Source organism: Diprion similis, chromosome 12 (genome assembly GCF_021155765.1).
Source record: "Diprion similis isolate iyDipSimi1 chromosome 12, iyDipSimi1.1, whole genome shotgun sequence".
Lineage (NCBI taxonomy): Eukaryota > Metazoa > Arthropoda > Insecta > Hymenoptera > Diprionidae > Diprion > Diprion similis.
This window is the reverse complement of record NC_060116.1, coordinates 11151477-11177421: the sequence shown is the minus strand read 5'-3', so window position 1 is coordinate 11177421 and position 25945 is coordinate 11151477. Positions and strand designations below refer to the sequence as shown.

Sequence of the window (25945 nt, the reverse complement as noted above, 5' to 3'; positions counted from 1 at the left end):
GGCAACCGCTGTCCGGGTCAGCAGCGTTAAGTGATCATTTTGTGCCGGAGGTTATCGGTTATCCGTTGTGACTTCTGTGTGCGCGATCGGAAACCGTCTCACCGTTGCCGCGTAGTAGTGTTGATTGTTTTCCTAACCGGGTTGTAACCCAGGTGAAGTGTGCCTGCGCATCAGGGGTGACAATAGACGAGCATATCATCGTTCGAGGTTCTCGAATTACAAGAATTTCGAGAAGAAAAATCTCGATTACGGATATTCGGGACGTGAGCCGAGTACTCGAGTGCGGTGCGGTTTTGAATATATATAGTTTGGATAATCTTGTTCGAATATTTTCCGGGAAAAAGTGAACTCTGGAATCCGGAACTTGGACGAGATAGCAAGCGATCGCAATTTAAAAATCAGGTGATCGTCAACGATAGACAGTGATCGGCAGTGCACCATGCCTAAGATACGCGTCGATTCGAGGGTGCCGCAGTACACGCTGTGGTAGCAAACAGTTTAGTGCTGGGGCTTCCGGGCGCCGTGGTGGTATTTTTACCCTGAAAGTGTGGCTGGGCGGTGGCGGGGGTGGTGGAGGGCGTGGAGGACAGTGCAGAAGGAGAGCGAGGACGACGAGGTTACAGGGGAAACAAAGTCGTAGGGATGTGTGGTCATTGGAGGAGAGGGCTGCGAACTGCTAATATTACCTTGGCGAGGAGCACGAAACCGTGCCCACCCCAAAGGACTCCGGGGGTTCGGTAGCTCACCACTGGCAATTCCTCGACGCCCGCGGGCAATGTGCCCACCCGTCGGGGACACACCGTAAGTAGAAGTCCTGTCTCTCTCTTATTTAACGCGAGCTTTTTTTTCTTCTCTCTTTCTCTCTCTCTGCGTTTTTCCCCCAGTTTGCGTTCCCCTCGAGGAATCACTCCGGCTTTTAAAACTTGGCTTCCGATGCGAGAGACCGAAGGGTAATGCAGTGCTACCGTGCAGCTATTGCTCAGGGTATTCTAGTCGACGAGGAATCTCTCTGTCCTGTCATTGTCACCCTCATCCCTTTGTTCGATGCTGAGTCAACCGTTCCGCAGTCTTCGTTGTTGACCTACCCTCTCCTCGTGTATTCAAACCACAACACGTGAACTTAGTCGTTCAATGTTACAGTGAAATTAATAAGTAATAATTTTAATGATCACAAGACGCATTTGATTCGGCTACAATACGCGTTCCCAGAAACAACAATATGACATCACTGGTCGTGGTGACTGAGGAATGTTCACCGAAGGATAATGGAGATTATGACCATTGTGTCTCGTTTAACGGGCAAGAAGGTCCCTCTACTTTGCAGGTCCATGGTGGAGAGAAATTGTTCCTTTAAAACGATTCTGTTATCTAGCTTCTGTGAGCACAAAAGATCCTGCAAGCGCCCTTTTCCGCATTACTTACTGTATATCCTAGCTAAACAGCCTCAACCTTTGCATCTAGTTACCGACGACCTTATTTTGCCACTAAAGTAATTCATTCTTTGTGAAAAACATATCGAGTCTCTCTCGAGCCAAAGAGACCTCGAGCCTGCGTAGCTAATCAAGCGTCAAATGAAAGCCGTTTCATTTCAACCTCCAATTGAATTTTGTTTATTTTTGTCATCTATTTGCATCCCGCAATGATACTAAAACATGTCCAACCCCGATGAAGGATCCACGTTCTACAATAAACTGTCAAACCCAGGCTGCCGAGTCAGTTGATCGATTCTTCGGGTGGAAGGGGGGAGTCCTTCATCAATTGAAAGTTTGCGGGGTGCAGGCGAGAGGCTAAACGTAAGTCACTCAGAATGCGATGTTTGTCATCGGTTGCAGGGACTCAGACTTGATTATCTTCTCATTTGACCCTTTCACGGTCGAACGTGGGCGCGCGACCTCTTCGTTTTGTCTTTTCACCTCTCATCGTAAAGCACTTTTCTACCATGGGAATTTGTCGAGAGTCTCGTACAGTGGCCAAGCCAAGCCCAAAATCCGGGCTGTTGAATCAGATCGATCACACCGGGAAAGAGGGAAATGAATCTCCTTTATCTTCTATCTGTACTTGAGAGTATCGAAGAAGCTTTTAATTGGACCCTCAGGGTAAAACAAGGGAGCATGTTCATTTCTTTGGCGCAGTTGCGGTTGAGCCGGAGGGGAGAGATACGAACAAGTGGAAAAATGGGCCGGAGGCTGGGGCTGGATTCGGCAGAGTTGTAAGAAACTTAAAAAGGAACCAGTGAGGGCGTTAAAGCCTTCTCCCTACTCTATGGCAGCATTTTTTGTAGGTGTAAAAATATTGACTGCTTAGAATTCTTTGGTCTGAAAAGAAGCGAAAGAATTTCACCCCTCTTCCAGCCACTGAGCCTTGAATTAATTTCTGTCATTCGTATTATTCTCATTCGAAGTAGAAACGTGACACGTTCCCTACTCGAAGAGACGAACCGAGAGGCCGTTAGGGCGCAGGTGCAGGCGATTGTTCCGGGGCGAACAAACTGCCGCTGCATTGTTTGTAAACAAAGTTCGCTGACCCCGAGAACCCGGCGATTGTGTAGGTGTCACGGAAATGCGCAGAGGTGCGGCACCGTGGTTGTTATCGCGGCTGCAGGGATATAGTGGATGCAAAATAGCAAGAAAGGTGGGTGGTGAATGCGCAGTCACCCGTTTTGCATTCAGCCGAGGCAGGGGCCGTTGAATATCCTTCGTTAAAAATACGAGCTTCAGCTTGACGCAAATTAAACCAGTCGCACACGACCAACGGGTTTGTGTGATCACTCTTCGGGATGCTGAACGTCAGAATACACCCTGATTATGACACTTGATGTAACGTGTCCCAAAGGAAGCTCGCGAGAGTTGGACATCTGCATTTCAATCGATAGAGTACATTTAATGAGGTTCTTCTATCTAGTTACCTCAGTTATTTTTAAAACCACCTTTTCAGTCTCCCCCCTCCCTCCCTCCCCCCTGGTAATCAAATGTTGAATAATTATTCTCAACGGTGAAAAAGATAGCTCGTATGCAAGCTGTTAAAGTCGATGAGTTCTGAGCCCGTTAATGAAAGTTGGGGGAACTTTTCCTGGATAAACAATCATTTCCTCTATGCATTTACGATCAGAAGTTGAGAATTTCCGTAGAGCTGAAAACAGCGCGAAGTTAACTCGTCCCAATTCTGTATAAGACTTTTATTTATTATGGTTATGTTTCCTTTGTTTGTTCTATGACTTGGGACATCAAATTGACGTCTCTGTTTAACGACTGATCCGGTTGATTATACGAGCGAGAGTAAAACGCTCGGAGACGGATTTATGTATGAAGGTAAATGTATTCGACAAAATTTCATCCGAGCATTCGTCAGGACCAATCTGCAGCTGCAAGCTTCAGTATCGCGTTTCCTAGCTCCGACGAAACTGTGTTAAACTCGTCTTGTTCATCGGTATCTCGGACCCTCGCAAAAAGTCTTGGATTTAGTGCTGTTGGCCAAACTATAGTTCCACATCTGATAAACTCTCCTTTATGGTTAGAACTTGTTTAATTTCTTGCCCCGTCTACTAAGCGTAGGGAACTGCCCGTACCATGACGTTGAACCATGAACGTTAATGACAGGAACGTAGGTTAGACAAGCTAATTATCGGGAGCTTGCTGATGAGTAGAAAGGGTTGGTCAAGTGCCGATGTCAACTGGGGTAGACCGTCGCCTTTGTGCTTTTGATCTTTGACTGACCCCAATTCTCGCGGTATTAACATGATGCGTCTGACAGGAGGGTTCATCGTCTTCCCTGTGTAATATACCCGTTTGTTCATCCATTCGCAATTCGCTGCAGATGTTGTTGTGGTATATATGTTTTTGAATATTCATGCATTTCTGCACCGTACAGAGTCAGTCTCGTCTCTGGAAACATCAATAATTCATAATTCGCACATGATTTGATTTATTCTTAATCCATTTGCAGAGCGTGATCTGCACCTACTCACGTGATAATGAAATATTTCACCAGACAATAAAAGTCGTTTCATCCTTTCAAACGAAAGTTCAAAATCAAATAATTGTCAATCATATGTTTGTCCCCTCGTTTATAATTACGTGACCTCATGGGAGCACTATCAAAATCGCAATTCAATCGTTACTAATATCAAAAATTGATTTTTAGTACAGTCTGTATTTTTTACGTTTCTCCAAGGCCCGGAAACCTTGGCAATACCAACGTAGAAGTTTTATGATAGAATTATTTGCTCAGGCTGAAGTTTCCACGTATAAAAATTCTGTGAACATTTTTTTTCGACCTGGAAGGGGAATCGAATATAGGTCGATACTGAAAAGTAGGTTGAAAATGATTTCCTATTATCTTCTGACAAGGGGTTTCTATTGTCGGTTTTATGACGGTGAACTTTCTGTCCGGGTGTCGCCTGCCTGGCGCGTAGCAATTGGACCAAACGAGCTTAAATAATAGAATGCGTCCCTAGAATTGGTGGGGTGGTGGCGTGGCAAACAGAAACGTTAAAGGGTGGGACCTCGAAGCGTAGGAAGTTCCGAAGCATCGAGTGAAATAAAAATGAAAACGTCGGCTGGAGCCAGAAGCGTTCCGTTACGGAAACACGTCGTTACGTCACGCGTTCGAGTTTCGAAGGGTATGTAATATGTATCTATAGCCTTGCGCAAGCGGCCTCCCGATCTCAAGAGTAGAATCTCAAGACTAGAATTGTCAAACTTTACCGTTCTTTGGCTCGTTAAATAGACAGGAACATTTTCTCACCGAATGACATGCTCAAGCAGACATAACGAGAACATTAGTTCTTGGAAAATTATGCGAGACGATATTGAGACGATAAATTATAAATTCAGCAAATGATTATTCCTTCGGTCGAATGAACGAGAAAAAAAGTTCATAACTGTGAAACTGAACGGGACGATCGACTTTGGAACGACTTGTAATTAATAAATCATCATAATCGTTCTCCTCCATGTTTCACGTTATTGGCAAAATATTTGCAGCTTGTACATTTTTTTTTTTTTTTTTTTTCCCATTACAGGAATTTTACAGTATTCTTCTGATTCTAATTATTCATCGACATCACTTGCTATATTAGATGCGTAACGAGTCGTACATCTACGACAATACGAAGGGCAGTCTTTTGGTTCTCGGTGAGATTTCGAGAGCAAAAAAGCTGATGTTCGAAAGGCTAAGAAAATCTCTCCGCACGTGAATAGAGGACGTTTTATAAATTGAGACTGGATAACGATGCGTATAGGCGCGGTAGTTGCAGCGCGGGTGTTGGGAATCTGACGTTGGCAAATTCGCGAGGGTAGAATTTTCCATGCAATGTTGCAGTGCAATCTGCAGCGGCGCTGACTTCTGCTTTCCTAGATAAGCGTTTCATTTTTCCGTTATCTATAAATTTTCCGCATTATTCGATATACTCGCGATGCGACTTATTCATCAAGTATAAATACCGAAAAGGAGCAAAGTGACTTCCTTGATCCACAGTTGCGTTCGTTGTCTCCAAGTATTTCGGTCCTAAAATCAAGCAGCCTCTCGGATTTCGTTTCAGAACCTCAAAGCCAAGGTTCAAGTAAAATGCTGAATAGTCTATTCGTGTACGGCACAATACAATTCACCCTTAGTGATCCGGTTACACTTTATACCCTGCGGGTTGAACGCGCCGCTGTGTATATTCAGAGTCAACAAGTCTCGAGTTGTATAATTGAAAATGAAACACAGAGCGCGCGGTGGAATTTTCCTGTTAGTCGTAGTCTCCGTCCTTTTCAACGTTATTAAACACGTGCTGCCCGTGTCGCAATTTCATTGATACCAACGATTATTAATTTCTGTTGAAATTTAATTGTCTGGTGCACGGGATCGATAAGCGATGCACGTAACGTGACGTACCCTCTTCTCATTGCCCGGATCGTGTCGACATACGTCGCTCATCTCGACTCCATGCAAGCTGTTATCGGACCAACCGGAGCAACACCAGGTGCCATGCATGTCGTTCCAGCTTCGATACGACATACGCGTGTAGTTTTATAGCCGTCCTAGCGTAATGCAGCCCGACGCTTTCATCTTCGGAAAAAGTCCCTGAATGTCGAGATAGCAAACACAGTAGTTTGCATCAGAGCATGCCTGGCGGTGGAGTAAGTTTCTGCAGTTTTTTTTCAGAGTATTTCCAGCTCCATAGTAGTGAGATAGAGAACGAAAGAACGTGAGCTTCGAAACTCAACGTATTCCCCGGACGAAAGTGCGTCCCTCTCAAATTGATGACGCGATTTCCCCTGATCACGGAATTTCCCGCCCTTCAATACGAGCCCCGGCAACACTTTATTTCGCCAGAGGATCCAAACCGCATTGCGCCAGAGGTATGGGCACGTTTACGAACGGATTCAAACGGCAACCCCAATCAAAACTATGCTCCGACGCTTCCGAGCCCGGAAACGTACAGCTCGTGCCAAAACGCAAGGCGGTTCAACTGGGTCACCAATACTGTATTCACGGCCGCAACCTGAACCGTCCTCCAATTAATCTTACATCCGGAGTTGAAACGTTTCTTGAGATCTATGCTGTAACGGTAGAATTATTGCGCAAGAGCTATGAAAATTCGTAAAAGTGAAGTGAAACCAGTAAGGGCGCGTAATTCTATAATTCATTATATAGGTAACAATTCAATCGCTAATTTTCATCTACATGTAATAAATCAGTACATATTCAATAATATTATGCGGTAAGGACCGTATTTCAACTGGTATTTGAGGATTGATTGGAGAGGCGAAGGCATTATAAGAATCCTCTCCTCTCCCCCCTCCAACTTGATATCGATGCGAGAACAGAATTTCGGCTGCTTTGTATACCTAACATGAAATTATTGCTCTCCGACACACTTTGTTCAAAAGATATACGCGATGAACTGCGACGACGAATGAGCGTATACACCATTTCAATCACTCGACCCGGGCTGTAATTGCTCGTTAAAAATATTCGGAGGACGGGTCAAACCAAAGGAGTTGATACGGGTGCAATCTATACTGGATAAAATGTATATTTCACGATTTATTGTAAATTATAATAATATATTATAGTGTATATGAGACGAAGTTATTGCCAGTGGTGTTTCGAGTTAAGCCTGGTGGCAGTGGTGGCCGCGTCCTGCGGCGAGAAGAGGCAATTTGGCGCGAGGGTCCTTTCCAAGTAGGAAACACTTTCGAGTCACCATAATTCATCCAGGACTTGGCGCTATGACACTCAATGGAGTGTCATTAAATTCGCAGTCAGTTTCCTCCGTTTTTACACAGCGAGAAAAAAATCTCACTGAGTTTTTAAAAGGGTCAGACTTTTTGAACGAGATTACCGAAAAGGCCAGTGTGCTTCTGCCTAGCCATCTTCATGGGTGAAAGAATGGTCTGGAACACACGGAGTCCTTGTACCGTGTAGATTTGCATCGACTGGAGTCTTGAATTAGGTACGCCTAACCGAGCTAATGTGAGTTGGCGGGTATAATAGTAATAATAATAGAGTTGGAAATCATTAATCATTCAGATTGCTGCGGTAGAGATATATTACACACACGCGCTGTGAGTAAAAGCTCAACAGTCCCGATACTTTAAACGCAAATCGTTTTTTATACCTGCGGTAGAAGTTGACGAGCCATAAATCTTGAACGTTTAGAAAAGCAATTTAAAAGTTTAACAGCCTAGCTATATACCTACACTCAGGAAGCGTGGAAAAATTAACTTTCACCTAGTTTCTTGATTTATAACGAATGTTTGACTGGCCATGTGTTACGCCTGACCGGTTAATTTGGCTTCTGTTTTATTCATTCCATTTGAAACACTGTTTGCCAACCCTTCCAGGTTGAACATTGGTTTTAATGAGTTTCTCCCTGCGGCCGAATAGCAGCCGTCAGTACATGATAACACGAAAACACTGTCACCGTTGGTGCAGTTTGCACTCGCATACTTTGATCTTTGATGTCACGGCGACGACGGACTTGAATTGGTGAGCGAACGAGCGAGTCGGATTCGTTTACTTTTCTTTTTTAATTCCATTGAAAGGATTCTCGCCTAAACGGGTAGGTATGTACCTCTGCTTCGCCCTTTCGCGAGATAATCCAAGAACGGAAAAGTCACCGAATTCGTTGGAGACTTTTTTCCCCAGGAACTTGAAACGTGACATCAATTGTCCAGAATTTTGCGTTCTAACGTTACTTGGGAAAGGCCATTGTCCTTCTCGACGTCAGGCTCGAAGGCTTGATCACGTCTGTTTGTGCCGAGGAGTATTCCGTCAGCCATTGACTCCGGAATCCTTCGGAATCATTATCCGAAATCCCATTGCAGATTTCTTTCGTCAGTGTGTCCAAGGAATATTGGTAAATCAGTGCACTGTCCTTGAAGCGCTTAGACGACGCGTAAACACCCTCTGGGTTGCACAGAGACCAATGTTTCTTTTGGCCTTTATTACTGAAACCCACCCCGCCATTACGCCATTAATGGGATCAGATGGAAGATTATGAACCACCCCTAAAGTGCGCAATGAATATTAATATTCGCGTAGGCCAGCTAGCTACCTACACAGCCGAGCTTTACCGCCCCCACTTCTTGGCTGCCCCAGCTTTTACCCCGTTCATCTTTTTCGAGCTGTTCTCTCTCTCTCTCTCTGAGAGAGGGAGAAGGCAGTCCCCACCCTCAACCGCTGCTCGGTGAGAGTTTAATCACTGAACCAACCCCCGTAATAACGGGAGGAGTGCGTTCTGCGAACCGCCCCTTGGTTTCGGGCGCCAAGAGCCAGGATCCCGCGGCCCTGATCACCCCCCGCACTCCCCGTCCGCCACAGGGTGTGGACTGGATACATGGATATAGGGGAATAACCACCCCTCAGGAAACGGCGCGGAGATGGGAAGTATCAATGTAAATTTGGTCGTCTCTGCAGGCTCTGGAGATGAGTTTTGAGGTCGAACAAAAGACACTCTGAGCCCGGAAAATCCCACCTTTCCCTCTCCCAATCCGAGGACAATCTCGTGTGCGTTGGCAGCGTCACGGCGTCGTGCCGAGCCGTCACCCCCGGAAGGTCGCAGACAGACCTCCTCCTCCAGCGGTTCAGTTTTCCCAACCCTTGGCCTGCAAATTACAATCCCCCATTGTGGTCACCACCCCCCTCACTACCCATAGGGTTTCCCGCTCGTAGAAGCGTTTCAGTCAACCTATGACGGCTGAATGTCCCCTGATCAGCACCTCGGATTCGACATCCGTTGTTTAAGAGTTTTTGAAGAAGCGAGTCTTCCGCTTGACTTATGCTTCCGTTCGATCCTTGCAGGACGGCCGCTGCGGCTCGTCAGGATTAATTTCACTTGACCATTAATATCGATTCCGATTCGCGCAAGGGTAGAATTGAAATTACTGTAGGCACCGTTCTCAAAGATGCTTCTGTTTCTTCCGCGATAGGGTACGGCGTTATCCAGGCACTTTGAGATTTCATTGTTCAACTTGTCAGGAACACGGTAGTCTTGAAAGCGGAATAAGTTTGAAATTCGTAATTCACGGCCTCTGGGGGATCTTCTCTCAGGGAACTGTTAGTTTTCCGAACATTTTCTCAGTGGTAAATGAGTTACTTCCGTTTCTCTGTACATCGGTGTACATCGTGACTGCAAAAATCGCACGGATAAAATGCGGCCATTTTATAATCCCCTTTCAATCATCGTCGTCTCAAGGATGGATCTGAATCCTAAGTTTAATTACCGATGGACCAGCAGTCCCTTTGGCGTTTATCCTCCGACCTCGTGTGCAGTTTAACCACAAACGGCGTCCTTCGAATCCCATCGAGACGATCAGGCATGGAATTATTTATCGCCTCACTCAGCCGGTCTCAGGCTATTTCGGTTTCTACATAAACTTCTTGACCAACTCCTGATACGCACGTTGTTCATCTCGAAATTATTATGCTCGGGGTTTGTTTCTGCTTGAATCTGTACAAGCAGTTGAAATAAAAACATTACTTTCCACTTCCTTATTTTTTCGATTCGCGAAATGCTTAGCAACCCCCGCGATTTTAGAGTACAGAGTTCTCTGATTTTTTAAAGATGCTACGAGTACTCTCGACGCACTTGAGATGCACGGGTATTGTAATATTCAACAAAAAGCTTTGTATAGATATATATTGACGAAAAAGTATCAATTTATTTATATTCCCTTGGTTCTCTCAATTTTTTTTCCTGCAAGGGAGGACGAGTTTCGTCATATCTGGGATCTCAGAGTGATTTGTCGCAATTTTTCGCTACGTTGAATGGGACAAATTTTTTTATTATTACATTCGAATTTTCATGGGAGCAATTGTAGCTTGCTATTTTCATTCCGAGATCGAGATAAATGTTTTTTTTTTTTTTTTTTTTTTTTTCATATCTCAACCGCCTCTACGGAAAAATACTCGGTATATGACGAGTCCCAATTTTCTTGTAAATGTTTTCTCTGTTTAAATTTTCCTCGTTTCGAATAATTTGAAAACTTTCGGGAGTATGCGAATAAGGTATATGGTATATGTATATAGCTTCAAAATTTTCACTGAAAATCCTCGAAACTTCGAATTGCGAATAGCTTCAGTAACGGGGCTGAGAAACCTCCGTGATTTTGAATAAAGTGAGGTATGCGAATTACCGGAATGACGCTAGCGAAGCGTGACAGCGCGCGGCAGAAATTTTGACACCCAATGCCGCCACGTCGCGTCGTTACAACGACATCCAATTACCCTCAAGCTACAAATGACAGCTAGGAATTGTCATTGCAATATAAAAATTCCAGAAGGTTGATTGAATTCGTTAATTACAAGCAACCGATAACAGTAATTACAATGCCAAGCTACTCTGGTTCCAACTAATCGCGATACGTTTTTGGGTAAAGAAACAGAAACGGTTGGCATTAAAATCAATTCCTGGACGAAATAAAGTCAGATAAAACCATAGATTTTCAAAAATTGGACGATCGGACCAAAAATTTTCGGGGTGAAATGTAGGACACGCATCGTCGAATCTGGTAAAATATATTGACAAGCGTTTAACGGATGTCGGTTGGTGTTCTCGTCAGTGATATATCAAGAGCGTTAATCGAACACTTGACAAGCCTGTTTCTCCGCTAACCAACCCCTTACCTATCCTTGTATTTTATCCGGAGTATCCAGTTTCTAACGTATAGTGACGTGGGGATGGCGCTCAGCTACTCTAAGGGCTTGAGCAATTTCACTCAACGCCACTCGCAGATTTCTAAACCGGTAACAATGACGCTGAAATTTCGATACTGCAAACTTACGCAGTGCTCTCAGCTCCAGACACTCGTCGTCTTTCTTCTCATCGGAAGAAGTTTTCGTACAACGTACGATAAAGTTGTTCACCAAGTCACCCAACTATCCAGAAATTGTGAAATAATGTACCGTCAACTGTTGGTAGAATAGAAATACTGTCAATCGATTCCGTTTGATTTAGAATTGAACGAGAGTTCGAAATCAGATTTGCAAATCATTTTATGAAATAAAAATTTGTCAGTGCAGAAGTAGAATAGATTCTAGGTGTTTCCGCTGCCCATTTCCGTAATGTCTGAAACACACGTTAAAGCGACTTGCAGTTTTATGATCACGCTAAAAGTTGGATAAATCGATGACTATTTTGTGATAAAAGTTGGCGCTTAGGCAGCCGGGACGTCTAGAAGAGTATTTATGTTCGACATATCCTTACACCGGTAACAGCTGTAACAACGGCAGTTCAGAATGAAATATCTTAAAAGTTTAATGACGTAACTTTTTTTCAACCTGAGCTCAAGAACTACGCTGCAGGAGACTTTCGGTCTGCACTGCATATTCCGTGCAAAACTTTACAACGGTTTTGTTCTTTTTGCGTGGATGAATTATTTTATGGTTTTAACATATTCAATTTTTTTTACCTTAACTCGATCAAATTTAGAGTTATATTTGCAGTTTCTAAATTTTTACATAAACGGACAGAATTGCATCTGGGTTGTATACTTTACATCTCGTGATTAGATAAAAAAAAAACAATTTTAGTCTTTCTTCGAATACGCCACCGCTCGAAGTTGCAATTTTGTCGTGTCCCCTGGCAATGTGAATATATACCTATGCATAAGTAAACTCTCAGGACCCAGGCATAATGGTATGTGTCAAATCACGGTGTGCTCTGGACCTGACAGCCTCCCAAGACTCGAGGCATCGCAAAATATTTATAAACTTGGCGAAAACCACTTTCGTGTTTTGTCAAAATTGTCGGTGTTACTTCCACCGAAACGTGTAATATTTTTGGTTGCTTAAAAATTGAACTGACGCATCCGAATAATTATTACTTCTCGAATGAATTCTCAGTCACGCTGATTTCCGTAAGAGGGTGTCAATTTTCCCAAGTGTATTTTAACTACGAAATGGCGGGAATGAAGCGTGTCAACGAATTGCATCATGCAACCAGCTCAAAAGCAAAAGCGAATTAATAAATCAACAATATTTTAGTTATTGACGGCGAGATACGTGGAATCCTGAGAAGTGAAACAGGGGTTATAATTGCGAAGGATGCTGGGGTTGACATTTAACAGGAGATACATTTCGCCTTCGAATCAGTCCCCAAATTTCATTGAGCTTATTGCGAGTGTGATTAAAAGCCAAATTCCCCCTCACAGTTTTTCCTTTGAAATCTGTTCATAAAAGAGTCCGAGATTATTCCATGACACGCAACCATTTTGAGTAAGATCAGCAGTATCAAGGCGATATAATTTTCATCCCTAAAAATAAAAAGTTCAAAACCGATTTGACACCGTGTTCTTTCTTCCACTTCATCGAGCTGTAAAAGGTCTGACGTCCCGCGATACGATACAAAGTCGCAAGTCATCCAGTCAAAAAAGACTTATTACGACTGTACAGTGATAAATTTTGTCAGGACAGATCAGTCCTTAAAAAATATGCGAGCATAGATTCCGTTTGACAGGTTTTCGATGACCGAATAGTCAGGTCTGCAGTTTTGAGGTAAATAAGAATAATAAGTAGATAAAAATAAGGAGAAAAGTCACTGCATGCAGAAGGAAAATGACGTTAAGAAAGAAAAAAGACCATGAAACGTATGGCATCTTCGATCCTCGGGTTTTATAGACAGTTATAGAACGTCTGGAAAGCTTAAGATAAACCGCGATGCGACAAGGCGCTTCAGCCTCGGTACTCTTCCCACCCTGCGCCACCACCCTTGTACATATGTATACAGTCCAAGCGAAGACCTGTATCTTAGATATGGCTTGTACACTATAGAGGCTATGTACCAGCGCTAAGCGTGTTTCCCTGAAGCTGACAGATTAGCTTACCGTATTTCCTTGCCGAAGGTACGCCGACACCTTCGGTTCCAATACTGGCTGTGCAGAGGGCTGTATGGGTTACACAGAGACGGGATCTCGCACATCGGTGTGCAGCTAACCCTCTTTCGTAAAACTGGGTTACGGTTCAACGCCAATAATTGCACTTTATATTTAGTTTGGTGAGTGAGTGCTCGAGGTGATGTCGGGAAGAAGAGATTCTGACGTAGCCGTGTAACTCGTTTCTTCACACCCTGCGCAGGGTGTTAAGTTGTAAAACAAGTTTACAAAAAAATTATTTAAACCTGGATCGATAAAGTGGATCTGACTCGCTCTGACCATCTTTCGTCATCTTGAATCTGCCGAATGGCAAAGTCTGCACTTTGACATTACAGGAATGCCTGTGTAGACGAAGATGCGGCGTGTTTTGCTACTTTCTTTCCATGTTGGAATTCAAGGACAATTAAAATGAGTAACCCGTGACTTGCCCGTGAAGGAAACGGAAGTAATGAAAACGCGAAGATATCATCCCTTCATTTCTTGCCGAGATTGACGGTAGGCTGACGGTGCGGTCTTTGAATGTCATTTCCTATACGAAAGTCATTAAACGGTCTGAGATCATCCTTGGAAGAGTTTCTCCACCACCGAAATCATACCAGTGACTTCTTTTTATTACCGTCGTAATTGCAGGGTGTTAAGGTTTACAGTTCTCCATTGCGCGTTCCGCGATACGGTTTGCCAGTTTTTACGATTCTTCCTTCGGAGTATATCTTCGCCTACGGTTGAAAAATAAAACGCAGACTGCGGAGAACGCAGAGAACGAAAGACACGTACGTCAGCATTGTAAGGAGATGCTGATAGCGCGCAATTAAAGACTGCACATATACACTCATATTCACCGCTTAGATACGTATCTTGAAATACCCCCAAAATCACTTCGTTTCCCTCTATTTTTCACGATTTATTCACTGAAGAATCGTCGCTACCGTTTTCGAAAGTCTTGGACTCTGCAGTAACGTTAGAACCATGTATTACGTGCTATTGCGAAGATTGAAAGCGCTAAGCTTACCTAAACCATCGCCGTTCCAGCGGCGAATCTGAAGACTTATTTTCGTCGAAATTAATCAAGATCAACGTTGCGTGATTTCGAGAAAGACTCGAAGCGACAGAAGATGGTTGCTTCAGGCTCGCACGTCGCTATCCGATGGATGTTCGTAATCCACCCTTCGGTCGTTCAGCTTCGATGCGGGATTGGGTTCGGCGAGTATTGCCGGCTGGGAAAACGATACAAATTGAATCGGGTCGCGGAGGAAATTATCATTTCCATCCGGTTATTGGTTTGGCGGAAGCTGGAGGTAACTTGATCACGAGAATCCGTCCGGATTGCGGTGCAGATGCGATGGAATTCGTCTGTGCAGTGTCTCAAAGCTGCGACTATCGCCGGAGTGCCACGTCGATATCTCGCGATAATTCAGGGTGAGCCTTTAAATTGATTGAATTTAATAAAAAGTAATCGGGCCAGCTAATCACCTCGTACGATCCCCGAGCTTTGCCCCCGGAGCTATCCGCGGATTTTCTCACCCCTGCAGCTCGGCTTCGTCGGGCAATTTAACTGGACTCCGATTGAACGCTAACCACCGTGGGGCAAACCAGGCTTCGGAAGGTTCCTTGAAAAGACAAGGGTCTGACAGCGACCTCTACTGTACGTACAAACGTAAAGGTATATATTTTAAATCAACTCGAGAATCCCGCCTTTGCAGACCCGCCGGATGTTTGGTCTTCAAACACGCGGTCCACTTGGATGCTGAATTTCTTCCCCGCTTCAGACTTCAGGCTTCTGTCTGTATATATATCTTCTATAGGTACATCGGTTGTCAAGGCTGAGTATAATTGTATTACACAGATTCACGAAAATCGTCTTGGCTCGTGATTATCGAATTGTTCGAAGATAAAACAGGTGAAGTAAATATAGAGACTGTACGGCCGATTCTGAATGCACAGATATATACGTACTGGATTTAACTCTCTCACGTAGTCGTTTCGGTGTTTTTCGGTAAAAGAATTAAATGCGAAAGTTTGTCAAACTTTTCTTTCAGAATGAAGAAAAAAGCTAAAATAAAGAATAAAAAAAATCGGTGGAAAGAAACGAGCAAGCAAACCAGACTCAACTGGCTTGGCGCATCTCTATCGTCGATAACCTTTCCCAATTGGCATCTTGGCGTAACAGCTATCCGTCCTGACAAATAAAAATAAATCAAGGGTGTCGGGGCGAGCCAATGAAAAAGTTGGACTGTAGCCAAACAGCTTTCATCCCCGGAGCTTGCCGCTCTTCTTTTTATACTCGAAACCTCCCCGCGTCCTGCGTTCTCGCCGCACTCGCGTTAAATAATTCCAATTTTTATTGCGTCGTCAGTTGCAGGCATACTAGGCGGTAAAAAGAGTCCCCGGCAATAACCGGGAAGGGAGGAGCTTCCCTCGATTCTTCAATAACTTTGACAAGAGCGAGCAGGAAACTCAATTTCACACTAGGTATACCAATATACCTACAACAAACACGTTTACCGCCAATGAGAAGGATAAACTTTTTCACCCAAGTGCGGAAAGGAAATAAAACGTGCGGCTTTTCCAAAATCTGACGAAAAAAATTACGTCTTTAGAAGAATACCATCCTTACTTCCTGTTTTGACGCATAGGCGTCCTCACGCCACTTATCAGTTTTCTAACTCAGTCGGGAGTTGGTACGACTGACTGTGCACAGTGTAGGCAACGTACGAAGCTACTCGGCTCGTGAATATTAGAAAAGGCGCTTCCCCACTAAACAGCACAAAGCCCGGACGAGCTTGGACACAAAGTGTACGGGGAGATCTGAGCGCACAACGACTCTACATTATGCAGCTAACCTACATCCTGGCTTCCGCCTGGCACCCCTCCGAAGGTGAAAGAGCTTGCAAGCTCCACGGATTCACGACGAAACATCGAGTGACCAAGCTTCACCGCAGCGATATACCGGATCTTGGCACGCTTATGATTAAGGTTTGAGCGTCTGCAAGCTACGGTTGGCTTTTGATCTTGGCCGTATTTTTTTTGCATCGAGTTCGCACACGGCTATGTACGATCGTTTAAGTTCCTAGAGTGTACGTGTGTACGTATGTATATAGATACGAGACTCACGCAGGCCTATATCCATCAAATCATCCGCCCTCAGCTTCCTCAAGAGGGTTCCAGTCGTTCGGGGAAAAGACATTTCTCAACAAATCAGAATCCAGCTATGCCTACCTACACCCAACCCAAGCAGTAGGATAAAACTTTGGTTAAATTGATCCGGCGATCGGTAAACGACTCGAAGAAAAAGTTGAAAGTGCTTTTAACATTTCTCATGAATTTATATCCCCCCTGACAAATCAGGCACTTAAGTATCAACGACTAATGAGGCGAAAAACACAATTAACCATCCGAAGATCGTTGTCATTTTTTAATTCGATCGATCCGCATTCAGTGACCAATTATCGAATGGCAATTAGAGCGTTCGCGGAGGGTTGAGGGTATCGTGGAATACTGGGATTTAAATTGCAGGCATTTGAGTTCTATTTTTTATCTATAAATGGACGGATAGCTACCGGATTGCATCACATTAAAATGATTGCTGGCAATCTAGTGCCAGGTATTTTATACCTACCACCAATTTGTTTGACTTCATCAGCAAACCTTTCAATACGTGAAATTTTCTCGATAATAAACGATGAAAAATTAACAATCGTTGCCGACAGCCGCAATTCTTTTCATAAATTTGTACGCCAGGTTGTTCTTCATGTTCCCACTTTCGTCACACTTGCAGCTTTTTATAAACTGCACGTTACTGCGTCGATAACTGAAGTGAGTAGAGATTGAAGAAGAATGGACGCCTGGCCAATAACTGCGTGAGAAATTCGAGATGAAATGAACTGATTTCAGTAGGTACCCTTCACTATGTTGTCAGCGAACTACGGAAACACAATTACAGAGCTAACTTTTCAAGCTGGCGCCAATAAGGTATTAATTTTATATTGTTTGCTTGTTGGAAAGCCACAATTCCATTACCAACTTTTCCTCGAAACATGCCCATCGTTCAATTTGATTGACTAAGGCGTAGATCTGGGGTCCAGATTTAATTAGGTGTGAAATTGAAAGACGTGAATTATATAAGTGCAACTTTTGTTTGAAAGGTTTTAGGGCATTTTGAAGGTGCTGAGCTTTCCGTCTTTTGTGTTGATATAATCACCGATCACTAGACCTCTTGATGATAGGTATCCTCGAAATGTAATTGAATTGATCGAAAAATAATCAGGAATTTGAATCACTCCGTGATAAGTGCGAGAAAAGTGATTCAAAGTCTATGACCTATAATACAATCAATTATGCTAACAACCACTATTCCATAATGAAAGTTACATCGCAATGTTTAAAATAAGGTACCTTTTTTGCACTTGTTGATTACCGAAGAATCTCGTCGATGTTCATAAAGCAGGTAAACAGATTTGAGTTTACTGAAAAATCATGCTCTAAAAATTAAAATAACAAAGGTGCGTATATTGGCTTCAAAGGGTTAAACAGTCGACAAATTCCTCCCTGCGGCAAGTAAAACCGCGTTGCTGAGTGGCTAGAAGCGCGGAGGGAGGGGGGTTGGGGGGTAGGTTTTATTTTCGCTAGAGTTTGTGTAGAGGAATTGGTAACTCCTTGCGGAATCCCGTGAAGGTAAGCATGCACTGTCGGGTAGACTAGCTCGCGGCAGTTGGCTAAGGGCAAGTATAAGGGCACGCAACGATACCCGCCTACCTGGCGTGTTGGTGCTCAAGGAGGTATCTTTGACGAGGTAAGAGCTACAAAAGACGCGGCAGAGGCAGACGTTCGGTATTTGGGGAAGGTTTGAACCCCACGCCACCAGCCCTGCCAACCCTTAATCGTTTGAACCTCGCTTCAAACAACCGCCACCAGGATCGATATCAAGACGTCGTCTTCGAGCCTTCTCTTTCACTGGCAGAAGGGGAGGATCCTTTCCCACTCTCCCCCGACGTTTGATTCTCTTTAAAAACTTGGAGCTTGTCCTGTCATCAACAGGGGATCGAAAATTAATCAAATCATTTTATCGGGTTAAAATTGGCCGGAGAAATCAGTGCCACGTCATGGCTCGTGTTCACTGATATTTCAATTAAGCTGATTTCATGAAACAGAAAAGTTGACGGTGCACATCCTGTGCATTGAAATGCAACCAAGATGGTTGCTGCAAATTTGGTTACCGGTTACACTTGCTCGACTGACCAACCAATTAGAAAACGAAAATGTTCGACTCAAATTGCATTTGAGCAACGAAATATTACTAAACACTTGAAGCGTCAACCATAACTTATTTTCCCAGCCCCGTTTCCAACACTAACCTGTATTTTTGACGAAAAGTGACACTGCGTCGGTTCGATCGTTGAAAACCACTTTAACCGTGCCGAGAAAATATATTCAGGGGCGCCAGAGTTAGGCGTAGCAGAGTTTAGTGGCCGTGTAGATACAAGAGATCGGGGTTAATTACTCGAAGCGAATCAGAGACGGGAATAAATTGAGAGAGAGAGAGAGAGAGAGAGAGGTATAAAGGCCACGGTGGCCGACACAAAGAGAGCGGGTGTAACGCGTATAACGGATTGTTCGGAACATTGTATCAGTTGCGAGGGCGGTCCAGGAAGAAATAACATGCGAGGGGATGAAAGAGTGAAGCTTGACTCGACTGAGCTCCGGGCATCCGCGTGAGCTTAACGACCGAAAGCGCAGAGCTTGACTCGCTCCTTCCCTACGTTTACTTAATTAAAACCAGCCCACGCTCTTTTCTTCCCGCTTCCTTTTCCCCGGCCACATCTCTTTCTCTCACAATCAGCTGCTCCCGACGCGAAAGTTCCCATAGCTGACCTGGGCAGAACCCGAAACGGTTTCAACGCCGGGAAATAAGCGCGAGATCGTCGGACCCTCCGGTTCTTTTCACGCGTTCGCAATCCCTGGGGGAAAAAAAAATTGGGGTGCAGTCTCGGACCTCACATCGAGCCGCCATTGCCTTTCGTCCTCGCACGAGCCGAGACGACTGACTACCTTTAGGCTGCACCCTTTTCCCAAGCACGTCTCTCCAAGGGGGGATGGCCATGAGCTTACTTTGACAGATGGAAGAAGTATACGCTTTCGCTCACGGTGTAATTAGTTTCTGGAAGGGAAAAAAATCGTTCATATTGTAGCTAGAGTGTAACGAATGACTTTTCTGGACGGTAGATTCTTGGTCAGAATACAAGTGTCGTTAGAGAGATATGTTCGGATATAAGACGGTTGAAACGATGAAGAAATCTTGAGAATTTAAGGATATATTGTTTCCATTTTTTCGTTTCTACCTGCTTTCCATCGCTACCTCACCCCTGCACTTTCGTACATTCGATACACCGCGTAGATTTTTTTTATTCTCCCCGTTTTAGTCTCCGATTTTTAGTCTTATCGCGTGCGCGATGAATGAAATTCTCGGCCTCGTCTCGAAGTCGGGAAAGTTTCTCGAAGCTCTTATTGTTAGCGTATCCAGGCGAAGAGGCCTTTCATCGGCTCGTCGGCATTATGTCGGCAGGTATACAGACGGTGAAGTTAATCCTCGCAAACAGTAGGCGTAAAGGGATTAATGCTACGATCCCGTAATTATGGTGAGCATAAGCTGTTTATTGATCAAATTCAGAGACAATCGATGATGTAATCCTGTATAGCTGGCACCTGATAGCTGCGAACTGATTCTGGGTTAACAACGAGGTCTGACCGGGTGACTGGAGGCCAAAGCTACGCGGCTGAAGTGGCGTTTAATTCCGTTAATATTGATCGGACAAATAATGCGGGTAAAGCGATGGCTCGCCAAAATGATGCTGATTGATTCCAGTCGCCAAATAACGTGAGTAATTTTTTTAATTAATTTTTTTTTTATTTTCTTTGTTCAACTTTGGTTACAAAGGTGCAAAAATCTGCTTTCCCTGAAGCCAGGGGTTATCAAAACATTTGACCAGCTGATTTGATCAGAATTATGAGCCACGTACGCACAAAGCTCTGCGGCATTCTCATTTGTGGTTCCAATTTCACACACGACGTATTTTACATATTATACTGCATCGGATCAATGTTAAATTCACTACACTTTTTCAACTTTTATATAAAGCAGCCCATGTATGGTGGATTCTGACTCGCATTCGAATATATTTTAGGAGTTTTATTATTTCCAATAGAATTCAAGCTGGCCCCTTCGCCATTGGAGGAGACGAAACTTTCCAAAACTTTCTCTCGCGTAATCCGTGGCTTTTATATGTATATCTGACTAGTGCTGGTGTAGCGACTTTCCGTCAATTTCTGAATTTCGGACCCGTTGAGAGAGAGAAGGAGAGAGAAGAGAATGAAGGAGAGAGAAGAGAATGAAAGAGAGGTTTCGGAAAAAGAAGCAAAACAGAAAGAAGATAATAAAAGCAGCAGAAAAACCCGGTGAACTTCAGCCCTTCGCGGTATTACGTTTCGTCCTGGAAACAAGGCGGACCCTGAACTCAGTAGCGGAATCTCTCGTTTAATTATCTGGCACGTCGAATGAAGCGGTGATTAACAATGGCGTTGACGGATTCGTACGTCCGGCCCGCAGTGCCCTATTATCATCACGTCACCCAATTCAATTCGTACTTCGAAAGATTGTTCTGCCAGAGCCGTGTTATTCGCCGTTAATTTCAATCGAGTACCAGACCATTGGCCTAGATCGACCGTCGCGAGAGCCAATTTAATAATAATAATGATAAAAACATGCGACAAGGGTCCTTCGTCAAATGTGTCGACTAGTCACTGTCGAAACTCGATATTTTCTAGTATCTATCTTGTAATTACCCCGCGTGACAATAGTGAACTATCACCAGTGATCGATGAATAAAGAAAAAACAGATTCAATAACGTTACAAACAGTATTCTTCACAGGAAAAGTCAGTTGGACGAATATCGATATAAGCCTTCTATATAAAATCTGATAACTCTTTCATAGAAATTATTTATTAACATGAAGTATTGTGACTGATTCTGTGTTTAGCCAATTGATCGATGTTAAGTACGATCGATCGCTTTCTAAGATTCACATTCATTTCAAAAACATTTGTTTTCAGTTCCGAAGAAATTGTGACTTATGCATGCGGGTAACACACAACATTCGCGTGATTATAACAAGCGGCACGAGTAGGTACGAATGTTTCTTAGGTATTTTGGTGGTTAATTGTTTTCAACGAGAAGTTACCGGGGGTTGGGGCGAGGACGAGGATGAGGACGAGGGTGAGTTCTCGTCGCAGTGTACGTGGCGTATCTTAATCGCGGTCTTACGCGTTCTGTTCAAAGGTCTGTGGGGCAAGGAAAAGGGGGAGTGAAGTTGTGGTAAGCCTTTGTAATTAGGTCGTGGGCTAGACATTCACCTCGCAGGTAACATCCCGCTTCTACCCCCGTAGCAAGCCGCCGACATTTCGTCCTGCAGTTAGAAATATTTACATGTATAACTAATAACTATATGGCCGTGGGTTTGAGACGTGAATTAAAATCGGTAAACGTCGATAGACTGAGGATTCCGCAGTATTTCGCCGAGAGTGCAAGCGCCTTCGAATTTCCGGCACGTTTCAAGGTTTCAACGAACGGTTTATATACTGAAACAGCGGAAGCTGATCGAAGGGAGGATTTAAGAAGGGTCTTTACTTCCGGATATTTATCTAAAAAGGGTTTTGAAAAAACCAGGAGAAACAAGGAGACTAGCAAAGGGAGGGAAGATAAGGGTGAAAGGGAAGGCAAACATTTCGACCTCCTCGGGAATAAGAAAACCGGTTGAATTTCGCGTTCGCTATTCAGAACGCAGGGAATCGAGACGAGATGTGTTGAAAAAGTGATTTTATTTGGGCGGAAGCGTCGAGTCTTATTCTTTTTTGTTCCTACTCCCTTTCCCTGCAGCCAGGGTAAATGCAGAGGGCGTCAGGAAAACAGTTCACTGTGTAGGAAAATTTATACGAGGTAATAAATTCTTGTAAGAAGCACGACGTCGTGGTCCTGCAGCAAAGTATGCGTGGAAATATCTTGCCTGTATTACGGTTAGATGGTACAAAATTTTATCGATTCACGTTACATGCTCGTAAGATGAAATTTTGTATTCCATTGGTGATACGTCCGGAAATGAGAGATGAAAAATTCCCAATTCTCAATTCCATGTGGGTTACACAGGCGCGGAGGCACCGAGCGTGACGTAATAAACTTGGCGTCTGCAGAAGTCCCGACTTCATAAAAAGTGAATGCAAATCAGATTGAGATCAACACAAATAAATGATATTTATATAAACATACTACAGGCTTGATAAAAGGCAGAAAGCTCCTTTTTACCCCTCGGGGAGTTGCTCGACCGTGTAAAATTCATCCACGCGATGGAAATACCTAACTTATAGAAGGCTTCTCAGCGTAAAAGCTTGGAAGGGTTCAATCCGGAAGGAAGATGAAAAAAAAAGAAGAAAGAAAAAATAATAAAAATAGTGGCAAAAAAGTTTCATATACAATTACTTCCCATGCAACCAGGTAAAGTACTCATTAAGTCCCTTCAGACTTTGATACTGCGGTAAATGGTGCTCATGAAAATTTATCACCTACGATGCAAGGGCAAAGAATTTATTATCGATGGGGGATATTTTCAACGTGGTGGTAACATTGAATATCAGTTACTCTGCACAAGTAGATGCAAATTATACGAAAGTTACCACGTTACGTTATCGAAGGGGCGAGCTTCGGAGCCCCGTTGTGCTTCTTTCACAAGCAATTTTCGTGATAACTAATTTTAATCAACACCTGCAGAAATTGATATTATCAAAGGGACGTGAAAATAGTCGGGGCACGATTTTGTAATTGGTTTGGTTTTTACTTGAGATAAAAAGCGTTTGTGAGAATACCTGTTTAATTGAGAAATTTTACTTTACATCAAAGAATAAACGAAAAATTGTACGAATAATGATGAACGTTGCTGTCGTATCGTCGAAATATGAAAATTTCGATAAAGCGAAACCTATGAAGTAAAATGTTGATCAAAGATTGGAATGATTAAGGTTGAAAGCGTTACCCCAAAGAGGGTTGAAACTAGGTTACAGTCCCAAATGTCATATCTCATTGAGAATAAGAGCTAATTAATCAGGGACGGGAATCCATTCGAGCATTCGCATCGCAAGCTCTGCAGCCGGGAACGAAGCATAGATGAAAACTGAAAGGACTAGGCGAAGGTAGCGGGATTATCGGGGCCGAGAATGAGGAGAAGGTAAAACTCCCGCGGGCTCTTGAAGCTTTTTGTAAGAGAATATAGAAGCTCGGCAGTGCCTGAATGTGGACGTATCTGTATGGTTGGACTGCGGTGCAGCGCACCTTGCGATGTATGTACACAAGTTGAAAAAATAAAACTACACGTAGAGATGCAGCGAAGGTATGCGTCATGTACCATAACCAACGACGCTGAAATATTCACTATGTGTACGTTTCAAGTGTACACTTCTCGCTGGTTATATTGTTTATATTATACCAACGTGGATTAATTGGGTTAACGCGTCTCTCTGGCGACTTTATTCAACCGAACATAATACAATTTTTTTGAGGCAAGAATTTTTAGCTAAATTTCACAAAAACCTGACTGTGAAAACTTTACGATAGCTTGTTTTTTCTTTTTCGCTTTTATAATCACATGCACAGCTACAACCGCTAATCCTGATGTTATTTATCCATGTATCAATCCATCATTTTTTAATTGACGTTCGACAATCCTGAAGATTCGTCATTCGAATGGCCAGTAATTTTATTGAAAAAATTTCAGACGACATCGGAATAACCAAATTAATTGAATATAATAGTTTCGTTTACAGTATGAAACAGCCCTGACAACTCTGGTGTTTGGTTTTGTTGTTTGGTGTTTGGATTAAAGCAAAAAAGCTTGTTTGATTTTGCGATACCCTTGTAAATTTCGAGATTATATCGGAGTCGAACCAGGGCTAACGGTCGATCATTCATCGAACAATTTAACGATCAAGTACCGCAAGCTTGGCGTGCTTTACACCCCGACCGGCGAAAACGTCTGCCGACCATGCAGACTACGTTATGGGTATATAGGTGTATTATCCATGTAAGGAGGGTATACCGTGTCCTCTTAATAGGTACTCCGCAAGAGTTATACCACTGCGGCAACCCGAGCCGACATTCCCGCCTCGGTAAAACCGTTAGCTATTTTCCCGGTGTAATTTTGAAACCCTCAACATCGCCGCGCCGCAGAATGTCGTCTCCGAAGCAGCGACAAGGCGAAATATTCGTAAAACTATGCATAGCCCGGGGCATTCGGGTCAGCAACGCCGCACGAACGCCAACAAGAAGTTATCCAGGTTCATCTTTACGCTGTTCTTATTTCATCCCTATAGCCTCGGGGTTGAACCCGACCTGACGACCTTGTCAGGGGCGCGATGTATAGTCGAACCAGGAGGCGGGATACCTCTTGACGTTTTAAACATGAGTGGATAGATTTGTTCTAGACACTGCTATAACACGTCACTGCTTTTACGGAGAGTAAACGGATCATTGATGGAATAAACACGCTACTCAATTTACCGAAGGTGTGTCTGAGCTGATTGTCGATAAAACAATCTTGTATTTCGGGATGTCTAGTCATCGACGAGGGGAAAAAAGATTTCCTCACTTTTCAGACGTCGCCAGAGTGAATGTGGGTGACAAGAAGTTGAAGAACTCGCTGATCAGTGAGCATCACTGAAAATGTCAAGTAGCACGAGATTTTTTTGGTGTAACGAAGGCTTCTGGTTTCTAAGTAAATTTTTAATCAGAATTACTCTTTTGACTCTTTGAATGGATTTTAGAATATCAAGACTCATCGAGGTCTTGACTACGTATGCTCGTGAAATTTGCAGGAATGAAAATAGCTGAAATCCTCGACGTTGGAGCGGAAATGTGCAGTTGGAGAGAAAGCTGGCTAACTTGGCAAGGAATGTGCAAAATTTGAGGGGTGATAAATATGAGCTCGTTCTTGCGGCTCGCCTCACAAAGCCGGAAAGTCCCTCGACGAAGCGTTGCTGGTGGTACTAGATGCAGTGCGTCTAGCACGCCGTAGAACTTCCATCCATTTTTTGTCCCATCCCCTGAGCCACGCTCGAAACAATCTACGAAAAATATTCCATACCCTTCCTCGCATCCCCTGAGCCTCATTTCTCTTCCGTCGTTCATCCCTCGGCTGATCCTGGCATCCGGCAGCACGACGTAGGTATATAACCTTAGGAAGGAGAAGCTTCAAGAATGTCTTGCACGGAACGCGAGGAGCTTGCAAGAGATTCGTCAGGTTAGGGTGAAGCTCGTTCGTCTTTGATCGAGAATCTTACGTCTTACGTTCGTTGAGTTATAAATGCCGCAAAACAAACGGTTCGAAGATCGTGATTTTGATTTTTCATCTCGGTGGAACGGCGCAAGATGTTACAACGTTTTCAAGCTTATAAACTCCTGGAGCGTTTTGCCTTAGACTCGAACTACTTGATATTTGCCCTGCAGTTGCAAGACGCCGCTGGGTGCACTTGAGATCACTAATTCCTCGT

General features: G+C 43.7%; 1 protein-coding gene across 1 annotated transcript in view; it reads left to right on the top strand.

Moving 5' to 3' along the window:
• Positions 1 to 547: 547 nt before the first annotated feature.
• Positions 548 to 25945, top strand: part of LOC124413116 (acetylcholine receptor subunit alpha-like 1) — a 94473-nt gene continuing 69075 nt past the window's right edge. Inside the window, 1 exon segment of the mRNA XM_046893488.1 lies at positions 548 to 801. Coding sequence (XP_046749444.1) covers positions 776 to 801 — 26 coding nt within the window. The 5' untranslated portion in view covers positions 548 to 775.